At 38.3% G+C, this 17,616-nt stretch overlaps 1 protein-coding gene across 1 annotated transcript in view; it reads right to left on the bottom strand.

Annotated features, from left to right (window-relative positions):
* The window catches only part of LOC131084961 (ras and Rab interactor 3-like), a 153,955-nt gene that overhangs the window by 100,029 nt on the left and 36,310 nt on the right, over positions 1–17,616 (bottom strand). Inside the window, exons 3-7 of the mRNA XM_058026719.1 lie at positions 5,198–5,274; positions 3,926–4,000; positions 2,083–2,167; positions 1,285–1,388; positions 494–568 (exon numbers count right to left, since the gene is read on the bottom strand). Of these exons, the coding sequence (XP_057882702.1) occupies positions 494–568; positions 1,285–1,388; positions 2,083–2,167; positions 3,926–4,000; positions 5,198–5,274 (416 nt within the window). The remainder of the gene's footprint in view (positions 1–493; positions 569–1,284; positions 1,389–2,082; positions 2,168–3,925; positions 4,001–5,197; positions 5,275–17,616) is intronic.

The following is a 17,616-nucleotide window of genomic DNA, read 5'->3' as shown; positions in this document are numbered from 1 at the left end:
CACCAGACACATTAATGTGTACATTCAGGACCTACTGTACTGCTCTAGATGAACAAAGTGGTATCTCACCTGTGCTCTACATGGAAAAAACTTAGCCAGAATCAGAAATAAAATTTTTGTGTAGAAGCAAGAAACAGCCACCTTCTCTATTTAAAATAGATGAGTAGCTCAAAATTTTTCATCTCCACATCAAGCAATCTCCTTGGTCTGAGGAGAGTGCTATCTGCACGGCATAACAGTATCCTACTAGCCTGCAGAACTTTACAAACCATAGGGACATAATGAATGGACACTGATGGACATGGTGGGCACCTATTCCACAAGGCTGTATGAAATTTTCATATTTATACAACATTGTGGAGCTCAGCTCTCACTTCCAGATGCCACTACAACTAGCTAGGAAAATAATTATTTGCCAGTGTGTATAGTGAGCAGGCTGGTCCACCAAAAATTCAAGCAATGAAACACAGTAACTGATAAGACAGCTACTTACCACAATAAGTACAATCACTGATATTGTGTAGTACACAGAATCCCTGAACACAGCCCACTGGGTGAGACAAACCACCTGAAAAACACCACACCTTCAGCCAACAAAAATATGGGATTTCAAAAACAGACAAACAATAGCCCCCATCTAAAAATAACTTAGGTGTGTGAGCAGAATAATTATTATTACTAGCAACAATTCTGAAAAATGCAGTTCTACACTACCATTACCATCCACCAGTCTGTTAGACAATGGATCTATAATAGGCATCAGTAATAAAAATAATACAGAAACTTCCATTATTGAAATACATTTCTTACTAATGATACTTGACTTGGTCATAATTTCAGTTGTAAAGTAAAATTCATTGTACTACAGTAAATCAATTGTTCCTTGATCCTGTGGATATACTGGACTTACTACCTGAAAAAATATGATAAACAATTTAATCATCTATTGAGTAAATGGAGCAAATCTCATGCTTGTGTCCCAGATTCTTTGACTGTCATCAGTACAAGGAAGGATCAGCAGATGCCAATGATCAGTTGATCGTAAACACAGGACTGTATTAGGACCAGTTTCCTCTGTATGCTCCATATTCAGAGTGCTGACACCACAGCTGAACTTTTTAGAAACACTCACTATTTGTAAAGCATTTGTATAGTCTTTCCAATCTTTGAGGTTATTCACAATGCCATTTTTGTCTGTGATTTTGTCCTTTTTTAACATATGCTCATGGAAACCTCTAAATTGTAAGCAATTGAAAACTACATAAAGACAAGTATCTTACTAACCTGTCCTGCAAACAGTCCACAGACACCAACAATGCAGAGGATATTGAAAACTGCTGAACCAACAATGGTCCCAACTCCTACATCTCCATGAGTGATAAATACACCTGCAGAGGGAGCAAAACATACATAACTACCTGTGTCATTTAATTTTAGGTTGCTCAGAACACATACTACTTGTGAAGTAGAGACCGTTTCAAAGATTACCCAAAACATGTTTCATAATTAAGGCTCACTTCTCTGTGTAATAATTTGGTCTTTTAGTCTAGCTAGCTGTGGCTTAGAACCTTTACATATATACTTTTAGTAAATGATTTCTCAACTAGTTAGTTCAACAGTAACTTCTGTTTCACAGCTTAGTTTTCAGTGTGCCACGTCCCTCAGCCTGCTGGCCACGCTGCTCCTGGCACAGCCCAGGACACAGCAGGTTTTCTGGGCTGCAAGTGCACACTGGCTGCACAGCGACAGATCATGACGAGCTCATCTTCCAACATCCCCAAGTCTTTCTCCTCAGGGCTGCTCTTAATCTATTTCCAAATATGTCAAATTACTTCTCAAGGGACTTCAATAAATCTCTTCTTTTGCGTCCTGTGCTCAGAATCAGACATTCCTCTCTGTGTTTTGAGAGAAGACTCACAGTTTCATGAGATATTTTGAGTAGTTAATGATACCATGAACCACAGACTAGCTGACAGTTGCAATTGCTGATTATAAATTGTCAGAAGAACAGGTACCTGTGCTTAATCTGCTGCTGACTTTTTAACAGCAGATCTCAAAAAAGCTTGTGTGTGGGCTCCATACCTATAACAGATGCAAACAGTTCTGGGGTGGAGCTCCCTGCTGCCATGAATGTGGCTCCAGCAACATCTTCACTCAAATGTAGTTTCTAGAAGAAAACAATTGGTAATTTCAGCACTGCTACTGTATTTACATTGTGGACTTCTACAGTTATGTACGTAAATGAATAGTCAATTGTGGCTTACATGGAGCTGATTAAAGAAATGTATCTCTGCAGATTCAAAAGGATTGTAAACATATCAAATTGTTTTCATTAATTTACTTCTGTAACTCTAAACACAGTCATTCAATTCCCCAACTCCTAGGGCTTCTAAAATCCAAAAATGAAAACTGGTAACAGAAAAATGCAACCTTTGTGAATAAATCCTACAAACAGCAGGCTGGATTCTGGCTTCACTTTTCAACTGTGTTAATCAAAAGTGAGTCCTCTGCTGACACAGATAAAATTAGTCCAGTTAGACAGAGAGAGAGCTGGGCACGGTAGAGAGATCTATTTTTACGATGGTGTCTCTTAAGCTTTAATAGGATATAGGTAACTTAGAGTTCTCAGACCAGCAAAAACACGTGCAGGTCCACAAGTGGGCTGCATCAATTTAGCAGTCTAAAGATCTTTCCCTTGAAGCACATTTTTATGAAGGAGTTTTTTTCCTTTTTGAGAGTCTCTACAATCATGTTTAGCACACTATTTTTCTTTCAAGGATAGAAAAGTAACTAGGGACAAAAGAAGTAAAAAAATCCTGTATTTTTCAAGCAGTTTGCCTGAAAACATCTTAAGCTGATAACAATGGCATCCTCCACTTCTTGACAAAACAAACACAAATATGATCTATTAACAGTCATACTGCTGCAGGAGCACAAACCTAAATGTGCTATCTGAACTCCTGGTAGCTGTTCAGATGCTCAGCAGAATGTGAGACAAAATGTAAAGATTTTATTAAGGATCAGTAGCCAGTAATTGGTACAACCAACTAGTATAAGTTAAATATGGTGTCTAAGGTGCATGCTGAATACTGAACACCTGGAAAGATCCCAATTGAGTATTTTAGTGTTCCCTTATTATTCTATTTGTTCTTCTACTGATGAGTGTAAGCTTATAACTCTGAGTAAAACCAGCAGGTATTTAGTAACAGGAAAAGAGACTTTTAAACCAGCTACAAAAAAAAAAAAACCCAGGAGTTTTTCAGAACATGGTCACTCTTAGTTTTGTTTAAAAGCAAAAGTGGCGATTTTCATTTTGTGTTTAAAAAGGATTTAAAATCTACATCTGTATTATGTATTTATTTTGTTCACCAAAATCATACATTTACAAGCCCTGTCACAACCAACTCAATTAGAATCCTAAAAATAATTTTGCAAAGTCCTCTCAAAATTAGGTAAAGCCATTATGTTACTTTTTTTTCCTTGCATCAAAGATTTTTATTCTGAGTCCATATCCAAGGTACATACTTTTCTCACAGATTTTCTCCTTTTTCCACTTTATGCCATGACCATGTATACTTCCTTTCTGCTTGCTGAAATGGTGGCAGATGTACAATAAGATTTGCATAGCCACCACAATAATTTTTCTATCTATGATATCTTTCCTCAAGTTACTTTTCAAAACGAGTACAATAATAAATCAAACCCATCCATAACCCATACCTCTTCTAGTTACATGCCTCAGGTATTTAAGAGTGGGGTTTGCCATCCAATCTCATTAAATCTTTGAGTTTTTTTTCTTCTTGAGTGTGGCCAGAGAAACAAGTGTGCACAGAACACCGGTTAATTTTTTTTAATGGGAAATAATATATCTAAGTAACATTCTCTAAATAAATTTCTAAAAGAGTGATAATTTTTGTTAACATACCTCACAAATTTTCTCTAAGGATGGAACAAAGAAGTCATCACATACTATGGCCAAAGCATAAAACATATAAAGAGCCTGTAAAGAAAATACATTCAAGGAATACTTTAGATTTTTCCTGTATATGAAAAAAGGAAAAAAGGTAATGCAACCTTTATTCAAATTAGCAAAAGTATAGCTTCACTTTTTATTTCATTCCAAATTAAAATCTTCCTGTTGATAAATTTACAACATAAAACCAGATTTTTGAATGTAAGATCTCATTTGGAACATTTGTCAGACCCTAAGATATGAAAGGTACCACACTTTAAGAGAACAGGATGCCACAACACGTCATATAATGAAAAGTAACAGCTAAAGCTACCAAGTTATGAAGTCATCTTCTATATTTTTAACTAATTATCAAACCAAGTAATTATATAGAAAGTAAAATCAGGCTGATGAACAATATTCAGGAAATATTTACACCTAGAAATAAGTGGGCTCTGGCCATGGATCACTGCACAAAAATGCTTACAAATGACCCTGGTTCCCTGCACAGGTGTGATTCTCTCACTGTGCTATGCAGCTTTATGTGCTGTGCCCATGCAGTGGGCTTGATCCTGCTGCTGTCCATCAAACAGAACTCCTTTATACTTTACTTTCCCTGAGCTGGGAATGAAACAGTAGCCTGCAGACCTCACTTGCTTTGTTTTTTAATACAAGAGAAAATAAAATTCCACATGATATTTTCTGTATTTCTTTAGGGTGGCTTTAGGGCTTTTTAAATTATAACTACAGCTGTTGCATAGAGGCACAAAAGAAAAGAAAGAGATTAAAGAAACTTCCACATCATGCTTGATGTTAATAATGAAGGAATCCCAAACTCTGTCTATATAATATGAAATAAAAGTCATGTGTTCCATTCTGCCAGGATTTTATCTCCAAGAGGATGAATGCATAGGTACTGCAAATTCAGACTTGCATACTTTTCTTAAATCATGGAGTCATAGAATCATTTAGGTTGGAAAAGACCCTTACACTCATCAAGCTCAACTGTTAATCCAACAATACCAAGTCCACCACTATACCATGTCCCCAAGGTGTTACCTTTTAAGAAATTGTACTCATATAGATGTATTAGAAATACTGAAATCAAAGTATTAAAAACTTGCTGATATATACAGAACTCTGCATAATAAGGTCACTATAATAATTAACACGTTATTAAAAAATAAAATAGAATAAGTAACATAAAAGGAAAACAAGAAGGAAGCATGGTAGAGAACAACTTACAGCAATGATATGAAGCAAAATTCCTCCTTGCTGACGTTCTTTATTTGTAAATATATCTTCAGGAAACTCATTAATGGCTGGAAGAAAAACATACTTTTTAAAAAAAAAAAAATGTACACAGCCTGTAGAAACAGAAGAATGAAAAACAGGGAAGCATCTGCAGAAACATATGACCAGACATAAGTGCCTCTTCTGATGTATTATATTACAGCTTGCCATTTCAGAATCTCTTTAGTGCTCTGTAGTTTTGAGACACTGTGTAATCACAGTTGACACTCTTACAGGAACACAGTACAGGATAATTCGCAAACTACTGGTCAAGATGCAGCAACCCGCAATGCTTTAATCTATTTTATATGTTTTATAAACATTTTAAGATGCCAACAGAAGCACATATGCATGTAACAGCCACGTAGGTTCCTTGTAGTAATACACTGCTATATACAGTAATATAGTAATACCTAGTATAAAAAATATCATTCCCTCTATGAGAATGGAATACCTTTCTGGAATAATACTGAAATACCATCAACTGTAAGAACTTATTGTTACAGTTACATTAGCTGACAAAAGTAAATTTTTTCAGAGAAGTTACTCCTTGCCACATGAAATAATATATGGTAAAAAAATAGTAAGCACACAAGGCATGTGTTTTTTAATAAATTCTGCCTTAGAAAAACTAATATTATCTGAAGTGATTAGTAACTAAAAATGCATTAAGGAAACTTCCATAATGGAAGAGAAGCGGGAGAAAAGACCCAGATCTACAGCTGCTTCCACAATATGATTGTCCTTACATCACTGGTTGAAATACCATGCCCCCGTGCATGTATTCAGGACACACACACCATTCACACTGCAACCCCCATTTTTTGCAGCCCTCTGTCTCCTCCATTCCAGCTGTGGCTGTGAGAACACACATAGAACAGCAAAGAACAGAGCCCTGGCCTGGGTCTCCAGCAATGAGAACAGGACCCTGCACACGAGGCAGATCTTTTCACATAACTGGATGCAAAGGTGTGCAGCTCCCATCACAGGTGCTTGTGCCAGAAGTGCCATCCCCTTACTGCCACCACATGGCAGAAGGAATATATCCCTGTTCCCCATCTTGGCAAACTGGATGTGCCATCTGGGAAGCTCTTACCTACCTGGTCATCTCATTCAGATGACTGTATAATATTTCACAATACAATGTTAAAAACTGTTAAGGTAGTATAAACTGAAGTTTTAAGAAGCATGAATAAAAATCACCATTTTTCTAATCTTTCTAAGGTGACTTTACTTCTGTGAAATTAATACCAAATAGGAAATCAGAACTCCCGAGGACATAAAAGGTAAGAGCCAGAAAATAAAAAACAGGTGTAGGCATCTAATCACAAAACAAAAGCAAAGCAGCTTCACTGCAAACTGCCTTGCTTCCTAGACAGTGATAACAGTATGTTCTGGTGATAACAGCATTAGTAATAAATAACTACTCGTAATGAACACCTGCTTGTCTCACAGAGGTAATACTGCATGAACTAACATGAAGACAGCTTTTCTCAAAGATAATGCTCCTCTCTACAAGGAGCTCATTGTGTGCATTTTTTCTCACAGTGAGACAATTCAAAATCTTCTATAAAAGTTGGGGAAATTAAACAAAGCTCTGGAGCTTGGTAGACAAGATTTCTTTCTTAATGAAATGGCCACCTACCAGCGAGTTCCAAGGTACAGCATGGAGTTTTACTGTATAAACGTTTGCTGTCTTTATGGCTTTATTATCCAAATAATCACAGGTTTGGTCTAACAATTACCTACAAATTCTGTATAGCTTAGCTATATGCACTGTTCTTTATTTACTAGCTATATTATGGCTTTAGTATCTTGAACTATTTGTTTTTCTTACCTACTACTGTGATAACCTGGTTTCTCAGGAAAAAGCTGTTTGGATTCCCCTGGGTCCTATTTTAGGCCTGGGAATTCAACACTTAGCTGAAGGGGGCAGATTCCCTCATCTGTATAAGCTGACAGAGGGAATATGACATTATCAGAGTTTGAGAGAGCAGTCTGCCCTCGTGGTACATCTGATATGTGTGCACAGCAAGGCACTGCTCTGCTTCACACAGAGATATTTTCTCATGTATGGGAGATGGAGTTATCTGTCTGCCTGAGTGGGAGCTACATCTCCTTGGTTTCTACTGAAATAAGACAGAACAGATGGGAGGAGGAGATTAAATGAAGAGCAGTACATCTAATGGGGATAACCTTTGCCAAAAAAAGGAGGGGAACATACACCCATCATCTTAAAAACAGATAGAAATACAGAAATATTTATCCTGCTGGTACTGTTGCAAACTCATGGGTCCTGCAGCTCATCTTACCCGGGCACACATCTCAGGAGGAAGGGAGGGCACCAAGAAAAAGCCAAGTATATATTGAAATTGCCACAAATCTGTTCCCTCTCTCCAATCATTAAGTGAGTGGGGAAACAAAAGCACCTTCTCCAGTTACGACTTGGAGGGGACGCCACCGCCTTCTTCTCTGAGTCACGGACATAAAAAAATCCTTGCTTATGGCATGACAGCTTTGATAAAAAGCTCTGGCTGAGCTGTCTGTGGCTAAAGAGCTATACAAGGCATGCAAAGAGCATGCCTGAGAGCAGAATCCAAGAGCAGCTGCAGAGCATAAGCTCCTGCTTGGCTCCAGAGAGAAGAGCTGGCACGGAGCAGCTGGGGCAACCCCGGCGTGCCTGTGACACCTGCCCTGACGTAGGCTGTGAGCAGATTAATTCTGGGTACCCTGAGAGCATTGTTCCCACATGCCCTACCCATACCCTGACAGGCAGGCTGCCAATGAAGGGAAGTTTCAGAATCCCCTAAGCCTGACAACCATCTCAACAACCACGTGGATCCGTGGTTTTATAACCTGCCTTGACATGTGATTTCTTCACCTTATTAGCAGTTGATTTACTCACAACAAACATGCCAAGTCTTAACACCTGCTAAGTGTTCAAGCCTGCTACAACTCTTAAGGTTCTTCCTGACAGGGAAAACGGTTCTGTAGATTTTTGAAGGCTATGTGCAATCAGCTCTGCCTTTGCATGAAGGAGGTTAGGCACATGATGTACACAAAAGCTCAATGCCCCTTTTCATGCCTACATCACGCTCCTCTGTCCCTTCAGGCCCTGCCACAGCTACAGATTCCAACACCTACCCTGGCACTCAGGGACTGCTGATCATCAGACTCACCCAGAACAGATGTGTAAGGGGATGAAGGATAGATAGAATTCTACTTTTACACCTTAAATAATCATATTCACAAGCTAGCTTGAATACTTAAACTTTGTGTCATTTTTTTAAGCACTGCAAACAGCTTTAGGCACCTCTGCACTAAAGTATATTTCTGTTTGTGTGCAATTCCCTTCCCACAGTCCAGATCCTCATCTTCCCCAGGCTTAATGTTGTGTCCATACACCTGTAGTTGTGTCTCAGTGACAGAGAACAAACTCATCACTGTGTGCAGAAGTGAGCTTCTTTGTACCTGCCAAGCAAATGCATGCATCATTACCTGGTGTCAGCAGCAAGATATCAACAGTTTGTGTGACAGGAGTTTTGCAACAGACTTCATGGTACTGCAAATTGGACTGAATTATAATTCCATACTGATCTGCTGCAAGATTTGATTGAACGCCAAAAAACCATCACTCCTTCCAACAGCATCTCCCTGAATGCAAGGACCCTATATAAGCTGAGCTGCAATGAATAGGATAAGTATGTCTTAGAATAAGTCTTGCTTTTAAAACATTTGTGACTTTAGCTGCCCACACTGCTCTTCAAAATCAGGGCACTGGGAAGATTTTGACAGAAAGATGGTTAGCAACTTGGAAAGCATCCTTCCATATTCCCTTTACCATGAATGTCAAAAGGGTCAGTTCCCTGTCATGTTTCACCTATTATCCAGGTGCTGAAGTGGAACAGTCTCAGGAGGACAGCAATGACCTCTGTACATGTAGGCTGTGTCAGGAAACGACATAACACACTCAGCTAATCCTCTTGCACAACCTGTGCACTGTAAATATTGTGACACTAATTGTGGACTTGAGAAAAGAATAGCAGGTAGCTTTTGCTCATAGAAAAGCATTGGCTTCAGTTATGTAATGTAGTATTAATACCAGAAACAAAGTCAAACCCTAAGATCTTACCATCACAGTGAAACTAGTTTACTCAAATATAAAATGTGTCATATGGAAGTCCTCCTTTTTAATAATACTTTCCTAAATTAGATGTAATGGATTTGAATAGTCATTAGAAAATCATATATGTGCCATCGTACATTAAAGTTTTTTGGGTTTTTTTTCCACAAGCTAACAGTCCCTTAACTCTAAATTGGCAGTGAAGAAAAATGGTACACTCAGCAAGCACATTTAACCATGAAAGCTGGTAACACACAAATCTTAAAAGGACCAAAGAAGAAATAATGAACAGTTCACTGATCATGTCAGATGCCCTCTGGAAAAAGTAGGAATTATCAAGCTTTAAGCTCCCATTCCCATTAGACAGCTGTTTCCAGTTTTCTGTAGCAGGATGACTTGAGGATTTTCCCTCACACTCAGTTCAGCTTTTGCTGCATACTAACCTAGGCAGCACTCGTACTGCAAATCAGGAATGGGTAACTCAAAGAAATACACATTTATTTGAAAAATTCTGCAAGGATGCTTCTCTAGAGATAACTCTTGAGTAAACTTGTCTCATGGATTATACCACTTAAGCAACAATAAGGCAACAATAACAATAATCCAAATGAAGAGCAATGAAACTATTTGAAACACCACCCAACTTCTTTGAGAGGCATTTGTGCATCCATGTAAAACTGTGTGATGCCAAAGATCAAGCTTTCTATTTGCAGGCAAAGTACCATCTGGCAGGAGGCACACTAAGCATCCTCCTCCATACCCCTCACCTCATAAACAGTAGAATTATGAACAAGTTTTCTCTCTCTGGTATATTAATTCAATTTACATTGCTCAACCAAAAGAGGACTCCCAAGTGCAATCATATGTGCAATGGAAAAGTAGCAGCTTATGAAGAAAATAACTGACTCAACTCCCAACCATCAAATCCATTTAATATGATTGTAAAGAATGCTATTATTTATGAAATAGCCTTGAAAATTCTCTGTCATTATGAAGTTATGAAAATGTCTATACAAAACTGGATTAGCTACAATAAAAAGTAAAATTAATAGCTTATTAAATTCTAGACTTACATTGAGTTTCTCCTTTCTTTTATAAAAAAGTATTTTGACTCATTAAGTTGATCTCAAACAATGAAAAAGCACATTAAGAATTATCTATCAACCAAAAAATTAAAAGGCATGATGAAATCCCAGTTCATGATCTAGAGGACTCAGTGAGGACCCAAGAATACACAAGTACTGCAACATGAGGATGCATCCACACACCAGAAAGCAGCATTTCATGTATTAACCTTTGTGTTACTAAAAAAAAAAAAAAAAAACCAAAAAAAAAAAACCACCTCTAAAAGGTTCCCAAGGTTTGAAATCATGTTTTGCTTGGTTTTTCTCTCCCTGGCTTCCAGACCATTCACACAATTTCTGAACTTTTCTAGCATCTTCTCTTATTACCAGTTTTCCACTAAGCATGAGCGTATTCTTCAAAATACCACCTTAAGGACCCCAACCCTTTTATTTCACATGTCAGATTCCTAAACCAGGGTGTTAAAAAAATTTTCACCTTCTCCTCTTTTTCACTCACTGACTCATACTCTGTTTACACTACTCTGAGCCAAGGCTGGCAAAGCAGCTCAAACACTGCCAGGGTCCAGCACTGGTGCAGCTTTTTCAGATATGACATGCCATTTCCAGGCTCTGGGGGAATAATTCTGGTTCTCAGGACTGAATAAACACCATGGAATAATGTGAACAGTTTAAATGGTACTACCTCTTGACTGTCCTGTGAATTAACTAAAGACGTCAGTTACCAGTAAATAATTGTGTCTTCCACGTGGAATTTGTCTCTACATGGAACTTCCCATTCTGAGCTTCACACATTTGACACTCCCTCTCCACCTCTCTCTCATTTTCTGCTTCCTCAAAGTCTAGTTTCGATGGTCTACAGCATCTTGTTTCATTTGAAGGAGAGAGCTCTTTGGCTGTGTCCTTTTTAAATACAGATAAAAAGAGATGTCCCTGGCAAGATCACTACCTTTTGGAAAAAGGATAATGACTGGATTAACAATCAGTGCTGTGACTCACATAAAAAGGACAGTTATTAAAAGGTCAGAAAACTTTTCAGCCCTTCAGAAAAGAATCATTCCTTATGTTTTTCACAGGCAAGCCTTCCAGCTGCAAACAAGCTGGAGAATCAAACATCACACTATGAGGTTTTGGTATTCTCAGCTCAAGCTCAATGAGATCTTGTTTAGATTTTTTTTTACTCCCAGACTCAAAAATCTCTTCCAGAACTAAAGAATGAAAAGTATTTATACTAATTGTTCAGCCTAATCACTGAATAAACTCAGTTTATTCACCTCACAATAACACCAAGAAGATGCTGCTTTGTCTGACATGTCAATAGCATCTTCAAGGGGATTTCACTGCAGGTCTGTTCACAAACTATATTGCCAGGGGAAAAATGACAATCTGATTTCTGTAACAATGAGCTTTGTAAGTGAAGCAGACAAACTGTAGCATGTCACTGAAAAGATTACAAAAAGTGTAATGTCATTTTAAGACACTGTGGACTAGTGACCCCCTTTGAAATGACCCACTCCATTTGGCACAAAAGGACACTTTTACACATAGTGGGTATTAACTCCCCGGTTAAAATATACTTTTTAAATACTTCAACAAATATTTTTACAGAGTATGCACTGGAGCTGTTCTTACATATATTGTTGCATTATGCCTAATGAATGGCATGACAATCAGAGCAGACCACTACCTCTTCCTTGGTTCCCAAAATGACTCTTATCAGCAGGCTGTATACAAGGAACAAGCACCAGAGAAGCTGCCCTTGGCAGATTTCCTCACACTACAGAATTCCATAGCAGGGAGAAAATCTTCCTTGTGCTGCTTGAATATGCAAGCAAGAGGGATCAGTTAAGTGAATTTAGTCCAAAGGAGAAATCTTTTCTGAACATCTGAAGACCTCATTTGCCACAGGGATGAGTTATTAGTCCATTCTAACATTATTCCATAGGTGCCAAATGAACAATGGGATCAAAACTGCCCTTAAAAAAGTAAAAGCTGGCTACCATGGAAGAGCTAATAAGAAAAACAATTACATTTAAGAACAGATATAAAAGAAGTGACAGGAAATAACATCTTTATGAAATATCACTGATCCTGTTCCATGAACACCTCTGCTTCAAAATGACTACAAAAGTACTTGTTCTGGGCAACAAAGTTCCTTCTACCCACCCTTCTTCAGTGAATAAAACTGGGTGATTACTACCTCCTTCCATGTATTGGGGACAGACCTCAAATAAGACAGAATATGGTCTATTACCTGCCAGGTACACCCTCAGTAGAAGTGACAACCACGTTCAAATGGCAAAATCACTGGCAAAATTGACAGGATCCAAGTCAGACCACAGGTGAAGTTTGAATTGCTAGCAGCCAGAAAAGCTACTAGGTTACTTGAAAATTGAACAGAACACATGTAGAAAACACTGAGATGAAATAATTAAGCAACCACAAGAGCTGGCACAGCAGCTATCATTCAGAACAGAAGTGCACTTTAAATGAAACTCTGCTATTGTGCCTTCAGTACAGTGAATGCATAATAATAAGCTTTTGAATCCCTTCTACTTTGGTAAAAGCTTCAGCATGGCTCATTTAAAAGCAGCTGTATTGGCACACACCATTCTTTTCCCCCAAATGCATAGAAAAAGAAACGAAATTTAATACTTAAAATATACCACATCCAAGTAGGAATTTCAGCCATCTAGGAAAATTGTGACATTCTTCAAGTTGAAACAGCACAAAAACTATACATGGCTAAGATTCTACCAGGCTAAGATTAAGTTTAACAAATTGCTTTTTTAGAATCAAATGGGCATGAGATAGCCTAGGAACAGCAGACTTTAAGTCAGGCCTACTAAGACCAGAGAAAGGCATACAATGGGTATGCATGGGTATTGTTAACTTTTCTTACTTAGAAGCTTACCTTTCCAGATATAAAAGGAAAATTATGGAAGGCAGTTGTAAAAAGAACTAACTCAAACACTGATTCCACCCCTGCCAACTTAGGTTTGCTTCCAACAGTGAGTTTTCCTGTACTTTGTCCAAAAAACTCCTTTAACCAAGAGGGAACCAGTAAAATTCAAAGATGCTGCACTAAGGCAGAGGCCCTAAGGCCTCTTTGGTGACCTTACTGAGGCCAGAATACCCAAGACAGTTCAGCACAGGCAAGCCAATATTTTCATGGAACTCAGAAGCCCTATCCAGCCCTTAAAAAAATCACTCTGCTGATGCAACTGTGATCTCCTGGTTAATTCTCCAAATTTTGCTTTTCTCTTGGAAGAAGATGAATTTTGGAAAATTATTTTAAGTTGCACCAAATAAGCTCCCTAAAAACTCCTCCAACAGTGTTAAAAACCTCTGGATGAAGTCAGGCTTTGAAGTCAAGCACTCAGTATAACTTTTGGTTCCATGTACCCCTTGGTGCTTTGAAAGAATCATTTTCATACAGAAATCAGAAGCACAATAGTTTTTCCGTGTGAGCCCAGCTTATGTGGTATAGCCAAGTCTCATTAGTCCTTTGTAAAACATATCATATTTGGTTTTTTACTTTTTCTGAAACCATGGTCCTGAAATTGTGCAATTATGTAAGAACATCAGCTTTCACTTAAAAAAAATCCTGCCTGTAGCTTTGTGCTTGTAGAAGAGGGCACAAGCCCAAAAACCTAAAAGATTTACAGAACCCAGAAGACAAACAAAAGAGACCCAGACTTGTTGTTTACCTGTTAAACAAACACCACAATTTTGTAGGGCCAGGTTTACACTTCTTGAGCACACAGGATTACTAGCATTACTTCTCAGTTCACATGTTTCAGCTCAAAGTCACAAACACATGAGAGTTGCAGCATGCAGTCTCTGCTCAATAATAAAAAATGACATCAACACATTTCTTATGCCACAGATGAACAATCTGCTTCACCTTTCCCACATAGGTAATCCCATCCAAGGCAACCAAGACTCAACTCTCCAGCTCCTATGTCGCAATTCATTTACTGCATAAATAACTTTTCAAATGGCAGATTTGCACAGTCCTCCCCAGACAACATCCCTTGGAGCCCTTTGTCATTACTCTAGAAACTCAGTGAGAAGCTGTAAACAGTCATGCAGTACTTCAAGAAAAATCTCTTAAGTTCTAGCCTCTACTATAAATTTCAATATCCTCATATTTGATAGGAAATCTGGTAAGTAAAAACCAGTTTCGTGGAAGATCTGGAGACTTCCACATACTAATACTGCCTACTAAGCAGCACTGGAGATTTCAGGAAGGGAAGCTGATTTATCTCCTAAATGCATAGTAGTTATTCCAGAATAACAGTCATATTGATGTAGAATAGAGGCAAGCAGCAGAGAGTCCACTACTGGAAAGTAGTAAGATAAACATTAAAATAATTTCACAATCCAACATTACAGTCCTTCTTATGCTGTCTTCAATCACACAGAATGCTATTCCATGGCTACTTGGTATCTGTAAATAAATGTTGCAATAAAGCTCATATCAATTCACAGAAAGAAGGAGAGACAAACTCTACTTAGAGCAATACTAGATAAAGGGGAATGCAAAGCCAAAAGCCACTAAAGTGAAATGAGCAAAAGGAAGGAAATAAGGGGAAAAAAGGCACATCAATTTAGTAATGTCACAGCCCAATCATGAAAGATCTGTACAGGCTTTTTTTAGACCTTAGAAGTGAAGTGTAGAAGAAAGTACAGTCAAACACAACACACACACCTCTCTTTAATCCAGCCAGCTCAGATACCATTAACAGAGGAACTACTGTCACACAAGCTTCAGCTCATATGGCACAAGCCCAGCTGGAAGCCTGGATATATAGGTCATAGCTGGAGCTCCTGCTTCACTGCTGCTGGTTCTACAAATAGCTCCTCTGAACTCAGGTATTTCTCCATTTCTGCACAAATTCTCAAGCTGCACGTCTGGAGTGTTGCTTTGTGAAACCAGGCATCCCACTGTCACTGTACTGCATGCATGCTCTTCTCATGCCCAAGCAGCCATCAATAGTGCACACAATTTAAACAGTGCCAGCAGTTTTAATTTCTTTGCAAACACCACTGCCTGACAGGCAAATTGATGAGTTCTCCCCACCTCATTTTGCACTGGTTTACTATTCAGTCTGCATACAGACTATGAGGTACCATTCCACAGAAAATCCCAAACCAACATAACAAAAATGTATTTGTACCTGATAGATGCTCACAAAAGACTCAGCAGGCACCAAACTATATTGTCCAGCCTTGAGAAGCAAGAAAGGTACATCTAACTGGACCATCAGAAAGGCACCATGGGAAATTATCACAGGCTATAAATATCACTGAGGTAACTACAAAAATAAAAACCGGGAATTATGGAGTCTCAGAACATGGTAGGAAAAGACTCAGCATCTGAAAGCTAATGAAGGCAGAGAAAAAACTCAGTGGAGTATATGCACTAAACTCTCAACAAGAGGAGCAAGAGGAAAATTACATACTTATCTAATCATAACCAACAGCAGCACATATTTTGGCCCTATACTATAAAGCACTTTCTAAAGCCATATACGTGAAATTAGGAAACCTCTCAGAGCAACATCCAAAATTTTCTTAAGAAACATCACACCAAGATGATGCCCAGAAAATATGTAGAAATTGCTCATTCAAAGGATGCTTTTGAGTCTGGTCTAAATAAGGCAAGTCTCCTGTGTTAGCCACATCAAGACTCTGCAGTGCCATTCAAGGAATTTAAACATAAAGCTGCAAAATATACAGATTGCTTTCACTTCTGCCCATGTAGGAACAACACTGCACTACTCTTCTGTCTTAAAATAAGCTTGTATCATCTTCATCTCATGACATCACACGGTTCAGAAACTGGTTTTGCTCTTTTAGAACTAGTTTAAATGAATTGAAGAGGAAATCCTACCTTCCTAACATATATCAGAAATACTCAGCACATATATATATATATATATATGTATATTTTGTTCACATTCTCTCTATATAGATCAATTTAGATTTTCCTCCATTAGTTAGGAGGAAAAAACCCCAACATGCACAAATAAGGTGGTTCCTTGTATTCCTGCTGTGCACCAGAAAACAGAGACAGTCATGAAAAGAAATCTGATAGAATATGGCTGCAGAAGCAGAGCTTGGCTGAAAGAGTGGTCAGAAAATGAAGAAATGTGGACTAGGACAGTGAGTACTTAAATACAGCAGAGCCTCACCACAAACTTCATCTGCCTTCACCTGATGTAAGGCAAGCAGTGCCTCTGATCGATTACATCTCATCTATCCAGAGAGCCAGACCTAACATTTCAAAACTTCTTTATATGTCCATTTTGGATTACTAAATCTATTAACTTAGCTTAATAGTGTCATTGTAACTCCCTTCAACAGCTTGGCACAAGGTAGCTGAAGAAGACATCAAGGTGACTGACCTGCTTGTGCATTTCAATTTACCTGGAATCAAGGGTTTGCCAACACCAAAGGACACCACCAAATGAGTACCATTTTTCTAGTCTTCTGTTCTGTGAAAATTCTTCTTCTGCTACTTGAAAAACAACAAATACTGGGCATAAAATCTTGCACCTCATCTGTGAAACAGTAAGGTCTGATAACCTGTTCTTGCTTAATAATGGATTATGCCTTTTAAACTCCTTAACTTGAGCGTGGCAGGGCTTGGATTCCAGTTGGCCAGTCTGTCAGAAAGCACCAGTTACTGCTTACTTCAGCACCTCTCATCAGCCACTAACACAATCACTGCAGTCATTCAATCACTGAGTGAAGCCCTTGTGTTGTGTTCCAGCGCAGTTTCTCATTGATGTTAAACTATTTGAGATAGATCATTCAAATTAATTTTGCAGCGAAGACACAAGCTGAATGATAGAACATGATTTCCCCAACTGCATGGTGTGATTAATGCCACAATTGGGAATGATATGTACCAGTTTGATTTCCAGCAGTTGTTCCATCCACTAGAAAAACCTCTTCCCATTCTTACAATGAAAGCATATATTGTGGTTTAATACAAGGCTGGGCAGCTAACCAAGTAACAGCTTGTTTTTATCAGTTTGGTTTTTTTCTTCCTAAATTTAACAGTTGGGAGACTTTGAAATGTGTCTGCAGATGAATCAACAGCTTAAATGGTTCAGTGAGCAAAATGATTTTATGGGTTTGTTTTTTTTTTGGTC

This window comes from Melospiza georgiana, chromosome 6, assembly GCF_028018845.1.
Source record: "Melospiza georgiana isolate bMelGeo1 chromosome 6, bMelGeo1.pri, whole genome shotgun sequence".
Lineage (NCBI taxonomy): Eukaryota > Metazoa > Chordata > Aves > Passeriformes > Passerellidae > Melospiza > Melospiza georgiana.
This window is presented reverse-complemented; position numbering and strand designations above follow the sequence as displayed.